This window comes from Dipteris shenzhenensis, chromosome 11, assembly GCF_047967505.1.
Source record: "Dipteris shenzhenensis isolate YYH24624 ecotype China chromosome 11, Dip_SZ_1.0, whole genome shotgun sequence".
Taxonomy (NCBI): domain Eukaryota; kingdom Viridiplantae; phylum Streptophyta; class Polypodiopsida; order Gleicheniales; family Dipteridaceae; genus Dipteris; species Dipteris shenzhenensis.
The window spans coordinates 22,530,892-22,543,982 of record NC_141606.1 but is presented as its reverse complement, the minus strand read 5'-3'; the positions used below and the strand labels follow the sequence as shown (position 1 = coordinate 22,543,982).

At 43.6% G+C, this 13,091-nt stretch overlaps 1 protein-coding gene across 1 annotated transcript; it reads right to left on the bottom strand.

The window, feature by feature from the left end:
• Positions 1-1,194: 1,194 nt before the first annotated feature.
• On the bottom strand, positions 1,195-12,311 carry LOC147896774 (beta-glucuronosyltransferase GlcAT14B-like). The gene is made up of 4 exons (XM_087381301.1): positions 10,955-12,311; positions 3,342-3,417; positions 3,063-3,178; positions 1,195-1,709 (listed from the first exon to the last, which is right to left on the bottom strand). The coding sequence occupies exons 1-4, from the start codon at positions 11,535-11,537 to the stop codon at positions 1,195-1,197; spliced, it is 1,290 nt and encodes a 429-aa protein (XP_087237427.1). The 5' UTR covers positions 11,538-12,311.
• Positions 12,312-13,091: the final 780 nt, after the last annotated feature.

The following is a 13,091-nucleotide window of genomic DNA, read 5'->3' as shown; positions in this document are numbered from 1 at the left end:
ATTTGGAGGCAATGGCCTTCTATCATCATTAACATTATTCTGAAATAAGCTAACCTTGACATCAAACTCTCTCCACTTAATTGTAACTTCATGAATCCCTCTCCCCCCTGAGTTATCATGCAATGGAGGCTATACTCTTTCCTTATATGGCAAAGGCTTTGAGGTGTCACTCAATTTATATGCTTATCAAGTCTTACCTACTTTCATTGATTTAGCAACCTCTTTGGATTGGCTGCTTGATCTGTCCCCAAGTCTTTCCTACTTTCATTGGTTTAGCAACATCTCTGAATTAGCTGCTTGATTTGTCCATCCCTTTATCTCGTAGCACTTTCCGGAAGATAGATTTCAATGAGTCCTTCGAATTTGTACTTTTAAGTTCAAATGTAACATTATCCTACATTATAGGTACAAAAGTGATGCAAGTTCGCAATCTCAAACATAAGCAAGTGATTGTACCCTATGCTGGAATGGATTTTACAGATATTACAAAGAGCTAGTAGAGGAGTTGGACAAACCATGGAGAGAGTATGTTGCAAGTTCCAATTACAATCACACCTTATTATGGTAGACAAGAATGAAATGTTAACACACAGGAATTACTTGCAACCCTTGCATGGCTTCTCATCTTAAGCTGCTTAGAAGAATTTGGACGAAAATTGATTAAATTATAGATATAGAAAGTAGTCAGCTCATGGACAACTAAAATATGATAAGTTCGAACAAGGACACTATCCAGAAAAGTTCTTAAAACGAGGCCTCATCTACAACATTCTGACTTATTTTGAAGACTTGGCAGCATGACAAAATTCACTGCAATTTCACACTATCATTCTACTATACCACAGAGGAGTCTGTCGTAGAAAAAAGTATAGGCTGACTAGGTGATTCCACTTCCATTGGCACTCTCTAAAGTGTATGAGCATGTTTAGAAATTTATGAAGCTTTCCGCTACCCCCCCCCCCCCACACACACACACACACACACCAAATAAGCGTGAAACATCTTATGGAGTGTTACACTGAACAAACCTCTCTCTCTCTCTCTCTCTCTCTCTCTCTCTCTCTCTCTCTGCAAACAAGTGCATGAGCTTTGCACTGAACAAAAAAGTCTCTCTCTCTCTCTCTCTCTCTCACACACACACACAAGCAAAGAGATGGGCCATTCCAAATAAACACGCATGACGTTTTACCTTCTCTACTTGCATTGATTTGGACGAAAATTTTTCTCCGATAATAAGTTCAAAACTAATTGCTCAAGTCTCTTTGCACCTGGTCCTGGCTTGATGACAGATGAATCACCGACACCAGAACATGGATCTGTTTCCTCTTTACCCGTTCCACTACACCATCCCCCAGGTGTAAAAAAATCTTTTTTTCGACCAAGTAGCTCATTATCGATCTTATCAAGAACAGGATCATCCGTAGCAAACTTCCTTGCAAAAGGGGCACCACTATCGTTCATAGCAGTGAAGTGATCGAGGGTAAGAAAGAGCGGGTGTTGTTTTGGAGGATTATCCCATTTAAGATAATGCATGTCATGATTGACTGTAGTGTTGCTGAATTCCTTCGTGTTGCAAATGATGGTATGAAAGTAACCCTCTGGTGATGACACAAAGTTTGTATAATACATAAGCATGATGCGTGGTAAATTGTCCCAACCCCATATGCAGTACTCCACAAAAGATCGAGTCAAAATAATCCAAGCAGATCCTGCATTCCAGTAAATCTCAGCTCAGCCACCATTCAAACTCAAACAAATGCAGCTATATACAAGACGCCATAGGACCAATACACTATAGTTGCGAAAAAAAATTCTAGGCAGTCTTGTATAATCCGCCTAACTCTGCTAACTTGACAAATAAATCTGACAAGCAACAGTGTGTTGTAGTTCAACACAGCTGTTCCATGAAAGCATAAAAGTATCTGTGAAATAATCCTGGTATTGGATTAAACTTAGCAACAATAACCTGGTATCCTGACAGTTCATGTAATTGCAATGCGCTAGATGGACAGGTTTTCGTATGATAACTCCCACAGCCCTTAACATCCCTCAAAAAATATCATCCATGTTCCCAATGACCAACAGAACTCCCAACAAATCCCCCAAAAGAAATCATGCTAAACAGGTGCAGCCATAAAGTGAAAATGAACAATTCATCATAAAGATTTGTGATCATCTAGATGAATCGAAACACATGCCCAAATTCATCCTCTAAGAGGAAAACCGCTGACCTCATCACAGTCACCCACAGGGTCAAAAACCACAAACTCCAGCCCTACTAATGTCATCAATTCCCAACAGCGAGTGTACAGTATAGTACTTTCACACATACCACACCCATTGATACAAAGGATCTCCGTATGATTTTCTGTTAGCAATTCAGAGGTGAAGGACATGGCAGCTGTGACAAAAAGAGATGGGTAATCAAACAGAAGCACATCATAGAACACCTTCCTAAATACCCAGTGCCCTAACAAATCTGATAATGTGAAGAAAGTGTTATTTGTTGGCCGACAAGACATGACACAAAACCCGATACTTGAAATAACATGAAGGCCTCATGTCAAAGCTCCAAAAAAACACGTCGGTCAATGTGGATAACAGTACAGTGTAATCCAATAAGACAGTTCAAATTACACTAGAATTCTCATGTACAAACCTGCAGGACATTGAAAGGACTCTTGCACTGTCTTGTTCAAAAAGGCTGTGTGTTCTGCAAGCACAAGTATTGCAGGGGATGGGAGTTGGGGTTTGAAATGAAAGCCCAAAACTAACCAAAAACAGGCAGCTCGGTTACAGAAATTATCCAGGAAGATGTGAAACTTCCAAGAAAAGAATGCGTTCTTGCAATCTTTCAGCAGCACTTTACAAATTCATACAGATAATAAGTATCCAGCCATCATTATGCAACATTTCTGTTCAGGGCAAGATGCAAAAATAGATGCTAGCAACAAATGGAAGTAAGTATGACCTTGCTAAAAAACAAGAATTTGCTTTAAAGAACTATTCGAATACATGCTTCTGAGAAACTTTTACTAGTCCCTACATATCTTCAAGTGTACCTGTGAACAGCTTGTAGGCAGATGGCACTGGACGCCTCTGTGTAGCCCAAAATATATCAGACTTCTTGGACATATACAGTCCTGGATCAATAATGATGGGCCTGGCTCTTTGATGCCTATCACAGTACACCAATATTTAGAAATTTTTGATAGACTAAAACAGATTTCAACATTTTTTAAAATGGTATTAAGACCATAGCTATGACATGAAATAAGGACACGGTTTGAAGATAAGATGAAATTACCAAATTCATTAAGAGAGGGTATATAAGTGCCTACTCTTTCCAGCCAAGCGCACTTGTGTGGTCAAGAAAATTCAGATCCCTTGGTAGATACGAAAGTACATGAAGCAAGTCTGGAACAAACAATTCCATCATCAGTGAATATGGGCGCCAGGAAAATTGTGCTCAGATGACACACAAACAACATTCAATATAATGTAATCATACTACACTTAAATCATGATGAAACATTTGATCAAAAAGAAAGTGGCATTTGCACTTGCCACTTCATTATCTTGCCATGTCAAGTTCTAAGCTTCTGACAAAAAATATCAAAACTTTATAATCACTTATTTCCTACAATAGCACGAAAAGCAAGTGGCTGAATTACATATTCATACATCTCACTGAAAAAAGCAGGGAAAGCTCACTTTGCAAAGATATCGAATTTCTCAATAAATGCTTTTTTAAGTGATCTAGATATAGCTCTATCTTCTGGCTGAGGTAGCCAAAAGTAATATCTTCAAAACCAAGAAGTAACATGCAAGGGATACGCAAACTACATGATACTGTGGTCTATGCCCAGTTGCAGAATAATTAACATCATAAAAATAATCAATACATGCATGCCGAAGACTTTAGCAACTAGTATTTACATTGCAGCTTTAAGATGTCTAAGCTGTAACAAAGGTTATCCACTACAATTAGCATTTTCTTTGGTTGGGCTTCACTGCATTAGTCAGGATTGCCTTTCATATGTATATATTGGTAGATCTTGGTGGAGTTATTAAGATTTTAGAGGTGCCAGGCAGCACTTCAGCGAAATTATCTCATATGCAATGGCAAGTTGCCGTATGCCACTTGGGAAAAGACACTATCCAACATACATAAGTACTGTATTCTGAAAGTTAGCCCTGAAAGTGCAAAAGCAGTATGTTCTTCTTGTACCTACAACCTTTATTAGATTCTATGAAGGAAAGCTGAGTCATCACTCAAACTCCCAACTTAAATTAGTGCCCTCACTTGTGCAGCCCTCGGGCCTCAATTGTCCCGGGTTGAGTCCTTGAATGAAGGGGAAGAATCAGCTAGGATTAGAGGGGTTTAGCACTATCCTTGCTAGGTGTGTATTCTTACTGCACTTAGAGGCAGGGACTACGCAAGTTGACGCTTGTATAGTCCCAACTCAGGCCTACAACCTTCACCTTTCCCAAGTCTTTCTGCTTGTCATTATATAGAAGAGGGAATGTAGTATGCACTTAGCATAGTGACCAAAAAATGACACAAAACAATTCTAGCAGAAATGTTTCATCCGACACATGCTACCTATCACGTGCACTACCTCCTTGCTGAGATGTAGCAGGAGCAGTAAGTACATCTGCTAGGCTATGGATTACCGTGGACTGAACAAGCTGATCGTCAAGAGCACGTTCCCCATCATGAGGATCGACTACATCTTGGAGCGCCTGAACGGAGCCAAGATGTTATCAAAGATTGTTATGAAGAGTGGGTACCCTCGATCCAGATAAAAAAAAGATGGCCTTCCGCACGGAGAAAGCCCATGAGTTTGTGATGATGCCTTTCGGTCTCACAAGGGCACCCACGTCCTTCAACCGTATGATGCTCTAGATCTTCAAACCTTTAATCGGTAAGAGTGTCTTTGTGTTTTTAGATGACATTTCGATTTTCTCAAAGGATCCAGCACAGCATGTGAGGCATGTCCAGCAGGTTCTTCAACTTCTAAAGGACAACCAGTTGTACATCAACTCCAAGAAAAGCAGTTTCTTCTTGTAGGAAGTACATTACTTGGGGTACATCGTCACTCTGACAGTTGTTCACTTGGACCCAGCCAAGGTGAAGAATATAGTGGAGTGGGAGGTGCCTACCACAACTCAGGAGGTTCGAATGGGCGTTTGCAAGCATACACGAAGCATATCAAGGACTCGGCCAGAATTACACTTCCCATCACCCACTTTTTACAGGGAGTAAAAGCCAGGAAGCAGCCTATCACCTTTACTCCAGCAGCTCTTTCAATCTTCGCCTAGCTAAAGGAGGCAGTCACCACAGCACCGTGCCTAGCATTGGCACAATGGGATCAACCCTTCAATGTACGAACCGATGCCAGTGATTATGCCATTGGAGTAGTTTCGAAGCAGAACGCTCACCCAGTCGCATTTGAGGGACACAAGTTGATACCAGCAGAGCCAAGATCAGAGAATGTTGTGGTAGATGCTGTTAGCAGACGAGGAATAGTCACCTCTATCTCCATAGTGCAGGAGTCTTCTCTAGCAGAGATGCGCAGCCAGTACCCCAAACGGATCCAAATTTCCAAACACATTGATACAAATCCATGCTGGACGCATGACCCGGCAACTATGCTCTACATGATGGCTGGTTGTTCTTCAAAGGATGCTTTTGAATATTGCCCCCAAACCATGCTACCATCCCGTATGATATGCACGCTTGTCCAGCCGACGGACACAGAGGGGTTGCAGGCACTCTCGAGAAGATTGAGCACAAATTTTCCTGGCCACATTTACGCAGTGATGTTCATCAGTATGTCTCTCATTGCTAGGTGTGCCAGTAGGTGAAGGTATCCAATGGAAAGCTACCAGGATTAGTCCAACCCCTTGAGATTCCAGATCAGCCTTTTGAGTAGATTAGCATGGACTTTGTTACGGACCTTCCACCCGCTATTGGTACCGGGAACACCATGTGCCTCACCATTGTGGACAAGTTTAGCAAATTTGTCATTCTTATTCCATACAAAGGTACCAACGACGCACAGGACACAGGTCGTCTTTTTCTCAGATGGTGGAATCCCATGTGTGGCATCCCCCGTATCATTGTATCCGACAGGGACTCCAAATTCACTGGTCACTTTTGGAGAGCCCTGTTCTACAACTTTCGTACCAAACTTAGTTTCTCTAGCAACTTTCATCCGCAATCAAAGAGCGAGACAAAAGTCTACAAGCAATTATCGTTCAACATTCTGAATTGCTATGTTGCAGATGCTCAGTCTCGTTGGGAGCAGTATTTACCACTAGTTCAAGGGATCCTAAAGGACACCCATTTTTCCAGCATGGGTCCAACTCCCTATGAAGCAACTTTTGGCAAGAAATTCAAGTCCCTTCTCACCAAGACATCCGAGAAGGTATACAAAGCCGATCGTATCACAGAGACCTATGAGCATTGCCAAAGCCCAAGAGACCTACCAAACACAGGCCAACAAGCACAGGCGTGACGTGAGTTACAAGGAAGGGCAGTGTGTCTATCTTCGGATCATGAAGAAACTCCTTAAGCAGATTGGGAGGGGGAGGAAGTGCCTGAGCTCTCTCATTCAAGCTTTGGCCCCTTTCCAACAGTCAAAGTCATGAATGATGTGGCCAAAAAGTTGCAAGTACCTTCGACATGGACCATGCATCCAATTTTTCATGTGTCATGGCCCAAGCTGTATGTGGTCCCGGCTATTACAGCAGTTTCAGTTGTGGAGCAGCCTGAAATCGTTGATGAAGCCAAGGTCGTTGAACCTAAGCAGATCTTACTTCGTCGGTTCAAAAGAGGGACAGGCAATCGACAACGCTTGTATGCAATCAAGTTCAAGCACAGGGGCTCCCACCAGGCACCATGGGTGGAAGAGGATTTTTTCACAGATTATCCAGACCTCCGCTTTTTCCCTACCCTAGTCCGAGTTTCAACAAAAGGGGATGTCACGGGCATCCACAAGCCCCTGGACATGCTGGACAGCCAGTGCAGCAGCTGCCACGCTAGCAGCCACATCAGCGCAGACTGCCACGCAAGCAGCAGACAGTCCAGTCAGCAACAGATGACATCAGCATAGCGGCACCACATCAGCGATGATGTCAGCAGCCACGTGCAGAACAGGAGGTCGGTGGCAGTCTGCCAATGAGGGATTCTTCCCTTCATACAATTGCGTTCAGCCCTCTGGGCCAGACATTGTTTATATATTCTTTTCCCTCTTCGGAGGCATCACTTGTGTATTGAGTGCATCACTCAGCCCTCTGATTCTCTCACTCACATCCACAGCATCACTTGTGTATTGAGTGCATCATTCTAGCAGTTCAGTCAGTGTTGAGCAGGAGAAAGAGTGAGTCAGTCTATCTCCCGCTACAAGCTGGGTGGCCCCCATGGACACATACTCAAAGTTGGCACATGTGCTCCTTTTGGACCCAACATGAATTTCTACCCCCTTTTTAAAAACCTCTAATCTAGAACCTTCAAAGCCTCTAGAAACGGCAGGATTACATGGCAAAAATGGTAAATGGCATTGCTGCTTCATGAAAATCCAAATATGCATACTAAATGCCATTGAAATCCATGCTGACAACTACCAAAATCAGCCACATCATCTATAGACAAAGTTTTTTAATGAATCTAATTCAAAAATGTACATCTGTTTAAAATTGCTCCAACCATGGCAGGATGCAGTCACGAAATAGGCGACCCGGATGGCAAGGGTTGCAGGCAGGATCTCGACCTGCAGCAAGCCCTGGACAAGGCGCAATGACAGCAGGCCAGCACAGCAGGCTGGAACAGGCCTCACATGGAGGCAAACAGTGGCGCAGGGCCACGTGGCAAGGCGGGGGAGCAGAGGCTGGGCTGGACCCTGTATATATAGTAGGGCATCGGCCCTTGAAAGGTGGGCCAAGGGCCCTTGTAATGAGAGCCCCAAAAGGGCAGCCCACAGTCCCATAAATGGGGAGCTGTGGGGTCGGTTTTGGTCGGCCAGGGGCAGGGGGCTGAACCGACCAGCAGTCGGCCCTTTCTAGGGCTGCTGGGTCGGAGCAGCAGCAGGGCTACCTTTGGGCCTACAGTCAGGAGGAGAAAGCAGTACCTTGTGCTGCAGACTTAGCTTGCAGGAGGCTGCCCACCTAGGCTGGTTTACAGACAGCAAGGTGGAGAGGATCATTCTAGACAGAAAGTCTACTTACGCTCGAGGTGGAGCACGCGGGCTCGAGTCTAGAGATAGCCAGCAGATAGGAGAAGGACTTTGTGGTAAGATCAGAGGACCACACCATTGGTGGGACTCTGGATCTGTCTCTTTTGTATTGTGTCCATAGTTGTGGACGGAAATATATTATTTGGTGGTTTCTCTATCTGGTTTGGTTCATTGTCTATTGATGAGTCTGCACACCTATTGAATGCACATAAGTAAAGAAGTTTGTGATTCCACACCCACACCGCACACTGTGTGAGCTCCTGGGCATTACTATAAGTCTTCCGTTGCGTGTACCCTCTGTTGGGTATTTTCTAACAAATCGATGATGCTCTTTATCCCTCCTGCCAATTGGATCTCTTGATTCCTCCAAGATCAAACTAGAACTCCCACTTTTAGCTTCTGGATTTTCTCCACACCGAAAACACAATGGAACATCATGCCCCTCTTACTATGGAAGCTTTGAGAATATCAAAGCAAAGAGTGTCTCTACTCTATGAACCAACTGTTAGAGATCACTGACCCCAGCTGTGAGCCCCCAATGAGGAGGACTAGGGGAAGTAGATCTATAGGATGCAGGATTGAATATTGAACAGTATCAGCCCCTCTCTATCTCTGAGTTTTGCTCGAGTTTTGTCCAGCCCTTTCCTGTACTTCTGAGTTCTGTTTGGAACTCTGCCTTCCCACATACGTGGATGACGATACAGAGTCTTTTTTCAAGGTTCTTAATTGATGTTCTATCTTCTGCAAATCATTGTTATATGTTGGTTCATATTCAGGGTATTTTGAGTGTGTTTGGAGAGACTTGGTCTTCGTTATCCAGTGTGCACAGGTGCAAGCTTTAGCACTTGAAATTCTGACACCAATCGTCTACCAATTCTGCTGCATAAGTGTGTCCAAAGCTCAAAATCCTTATCCTGAAAGAGGGCTCAAGGTAGGGAAATGTCTTGCGAAGTATTCCCAACTTGGGTTCTGCTTCTAGTAAAGAAAACAGGAGATAGTGACAATCAAAAAGTTATCATAAAGGGAGGGAAGGAGATATACCTTTGTAAGATTAATCATACAAATTTAGATTTTTTGTTGTTCTAAAGACCAAAAATCTACACACAAAATAAAAGAGAAAATGAAAGAGAAGAAAAAAGAGGTAAACAAAAACTTTTATGAAAAACAAAAGAAAGACATACTTAGCACGCAAAGCAACACTTATGTCGTCATCAGTGCCCAAGCATAAGCAGCTATACTGGGTTTCTAAAGACCCGTGGAGTCTCTTGGGCAAACCCAATGCTTACTAAAATACGTCAAAATAAACAAAAGAGAAAGAAAACAAGAAAACAAGAAGAAAGGAAGAAGGTGACTAAGCAAAAATAAACAAGCAAGTCAAGAAACAAAATCTTCCAAAAAACTGGAATTATCGCTAAGGAGACACTAAGGGAGGAAAGGAGACACTAAGGTGAAAGGCAGGGCACCGGAAGAGAGGGGGGGGGGCGGGGGAGAGAGAAAGAGAGGAGGTTTGGGTGATGGAAGGAGAGAGAAAGGGCAAAAAAGGAAGGGGCTTCTACAAACTAATAAGAGGTTCAGCATTCGTACCTACAAGGGCTGTCTAATAAAGATTTATATACTAATTCACGTTGCAACATCTCCTGACCTTTAAGACAGGTTCCTAAAATCTTTGGTTCTTCTGCCTGTTTATCTCAATTCAAAGCCTCTTTCCTCCTTCCCAAATCTTGTCTCCACATACTTCCTTATTTGCCCTTTTAATCCCATTCTAATCACGTATGGGAGTTCTTCCCCATCCTTTTCATCGTCCTTTCTGTAGCCCCCTAAAGTTTAGATCTTGTGAGAGACATTCCGTGGTAGAGAAATTCTCATTACGACCCACCTGCATAATTGCACATTTCAAAATTTATTTCTCTAGTATGATGCAACACTTAGTTTCCCTTCTCTCCACTCCCCCTATAGCCAAAACTTGGTCATACTCCTTCCCCCAAAGAAAACGTCACTCTCTTAGCTGAAGTAAAAATTATAATAAAACAACCAGGTTCCCAAAAAAAAAAAGAGGTCGGTTCTCTATTCATTTCCTCTACGTTTGAGTAAAATCCACCCAGACAAGAAACTAATTCCTCACGAACAGCCCTATAATGTAAGACCAGGCTGGTCAGAAAATGGAATTGTGCAGGTTAGAGGCTTGCAACACAATCGTTCCGGCTCCAATTTAAGCACAGCTACAAGCTCTCTCTCTCTCTCTCTCATATTCATTTATACACGGATTGCATACATGCACGACCACCACGTGCACACGACATACAGGCGTCAGAAAGAACCGATTTGAGTTAAATTCCGTTCGTAATCAGCATGCTGATCTGCCTTTTCAATATATACTAACCTACTTAATCCTTTCTCTTCTCTTTAGTTCTCTTGAATTGATGGGAAGGAGACGAAATATGGCACATAACGCCAGTCCTGAAAAGCACTAAATGAAAGAGAAGGAATAATTATTATTTGGATATGTAGTAGTGAATTGGCTCTCATAATATCCACCAAAGATCAAAACACAAAATTAATTCAGGGAGACACATACCCCGTAAGTAGCAACAAAGTTCCTTTGCGATAACGCATAACACATGCTCAAGACCCTGTGAAAATTTGGCTCGGCATGTATCTAATTGTCTGTTTTTTCATTCTTTAAGAGAGAGAGAGAGAGAGAGAGAGAGACTGACCATCTTGAGTAACGAGTGGATAATCGGAACTGCTTAAGTTGATGAACCAATCCCAGTCCTTGCTCTTCTTCAACAGGATCGCAGCTGCGTGAAGTGTACAGGCAACCATCGTAGGACCCTTGTAGGTCACAAGGTTTGCCTTCGTAATCACATGCACATTTCCTACCCCCACAAACGTCGGATCCAGCTTCACATACCTGGTTAACTCTACTCTCTCCCTAGGTGGAGACTCTCGATCCAAATGCAAGACATATTGGTTTCTAGGATGATACAAAGCTTGAAGAGTTCTTCTCATTCTCATGCCATCGCCCTTAGATCCGGATATGACGTAGGCCAACCTCGGAGGAGCGGGAAAAGTTGACGGTGGCGTCGAAATCAATTTGGATTCTACAAACAAATCATTGGATTCTCGAAAGGGAAGAAAGAAGAGAACTGATGAAATGGCATTCTGAGAAGAACCGCCAAGGGTAATGGTTACGATAAGGAGGAGGATGAGCGACAAGAGTGAGCTCACAATAAGTGGGATCAACCATTTCCTATCCATTGTCGCCAGTCCAATGAAGCCTTGCAGCAGCCTTCTCATATCTCGGTCTTGTATGATCCGCTGGCCTCACGTCAGGCACGCCTCAAGTGCGCTGCCAGCGTGTGTTCGCAGATCCTATGAAGCTGGGTCTGAATGCTGACGTTCGAACCGCTGGGGAGAGGGGCTGTGACATTGCGGAACCCCTGTGAGGAACCATGAGAAACCGAAACTATCAGGGATTGAGGACGAGAAGGAAGACGAGGTTACGGGGTGGGGGGAGGTGTTGGGAAGGTGAAGGAGGGAGGGGGAAACCTGCGGAAAAGGGAGTGCACTGGAAGCAAGGAAATCGTACTACGGGGGTTCTTACGAGCGAGGAGAAAGGGTCAGAAAGGACCCGACGGGCAAGATGATGGAACTGGGGTGTCAGGGAGGGAACTGGGGAGGCGTGAGTCGGGAAGAGGCTGGACGAGAAGGGATGCAAAAGGGAATGGGGATGTGGGAGAGAAGAGCTGCACCTGGGGAGGTGTTAACGTGTCGTGGGAGTAGACAGAACTGCAAAGAGAAATAGCGGTGGCTGGAGTAAAGGATTAATGACTGGAGAATGGGTGGAAAAGGCGAGGCTAATGTTGACAAGAGAGACGTGGCAACAGAGGACAAGTACTTGGGAAGAAGGCGATAATGACTAGCTCGAATGCGAAGCTCGAGGACAAGCTCGAAGACGGTGTGATGATCCGTGATGAGGAGCGTGCAGGAGACGACAGTAAGCTCCGCAGATTTTCACAATTGCAACTCAGAGCAACAGCAGAGCTCTGTAGAATTGGAGTCGCTGCTGCATCTTCTTTAGAGCTTGTGTTTTTGCAACCTTTTTCGCTGCTTGCTTTGCTGCTTGGGCTTTTGGGCATTCATCGCCAACCTCTCCAAACGATTTGTCTTTGGAGTTCAGATGTGCCCAAGAGCCAATTCTTCTGCAGAGATAATGGAAAAGAAGCTGCTTGAGAAAGAAGAGAGGCAACTGCAGAGGCCGAGCAAACCAAGCATTGGACAACCCAACAGGTTTTGGAAGCTCCAAACAATTGGAAAGTCTTTGTGTGTGTGTCTCTGTCTCTCTCTCTCTCTCTTTTTGCACAACACGTCTAGATTCTTTTTGAGCTTCTTCTTCGTCTTCTTGTTATTTAAGCCAACAAAAACCCTGTCTGCAAAAAAGTAGACGGTTGCTTGTCACCAGCTCGTGATTGTTGGCAGCATATCACGGCTGATGTAGGACAAGAAAATCAAATGTGAGCGGCTTCAGGGGCAAGAAACCAGTGACAAATTTATGCACTCTTCCAAAGCCTTTCTTACAACTGCCTTTTTTCAGCCCTACATCACTTTCTCTCTCTCTCAACATACAATCGGCTTTACATTACTTTCTTTTTTTTCGTGAGAACTAAAATTGTATTAGATCAAGAGTCAAAGTTCGAGAATTGCTTTAACGTACAATTTGGAAAACCTTCGCAACCCCTTCTTTTTTCAATTATTCTCTATTGTGAAATTCTTAGTTCTCAACCATCAAATTTTCAAATCTCAACAATTTCCCTAGAATCTCCTAGCCCCCGTAACCCTTGTCAAGAACAA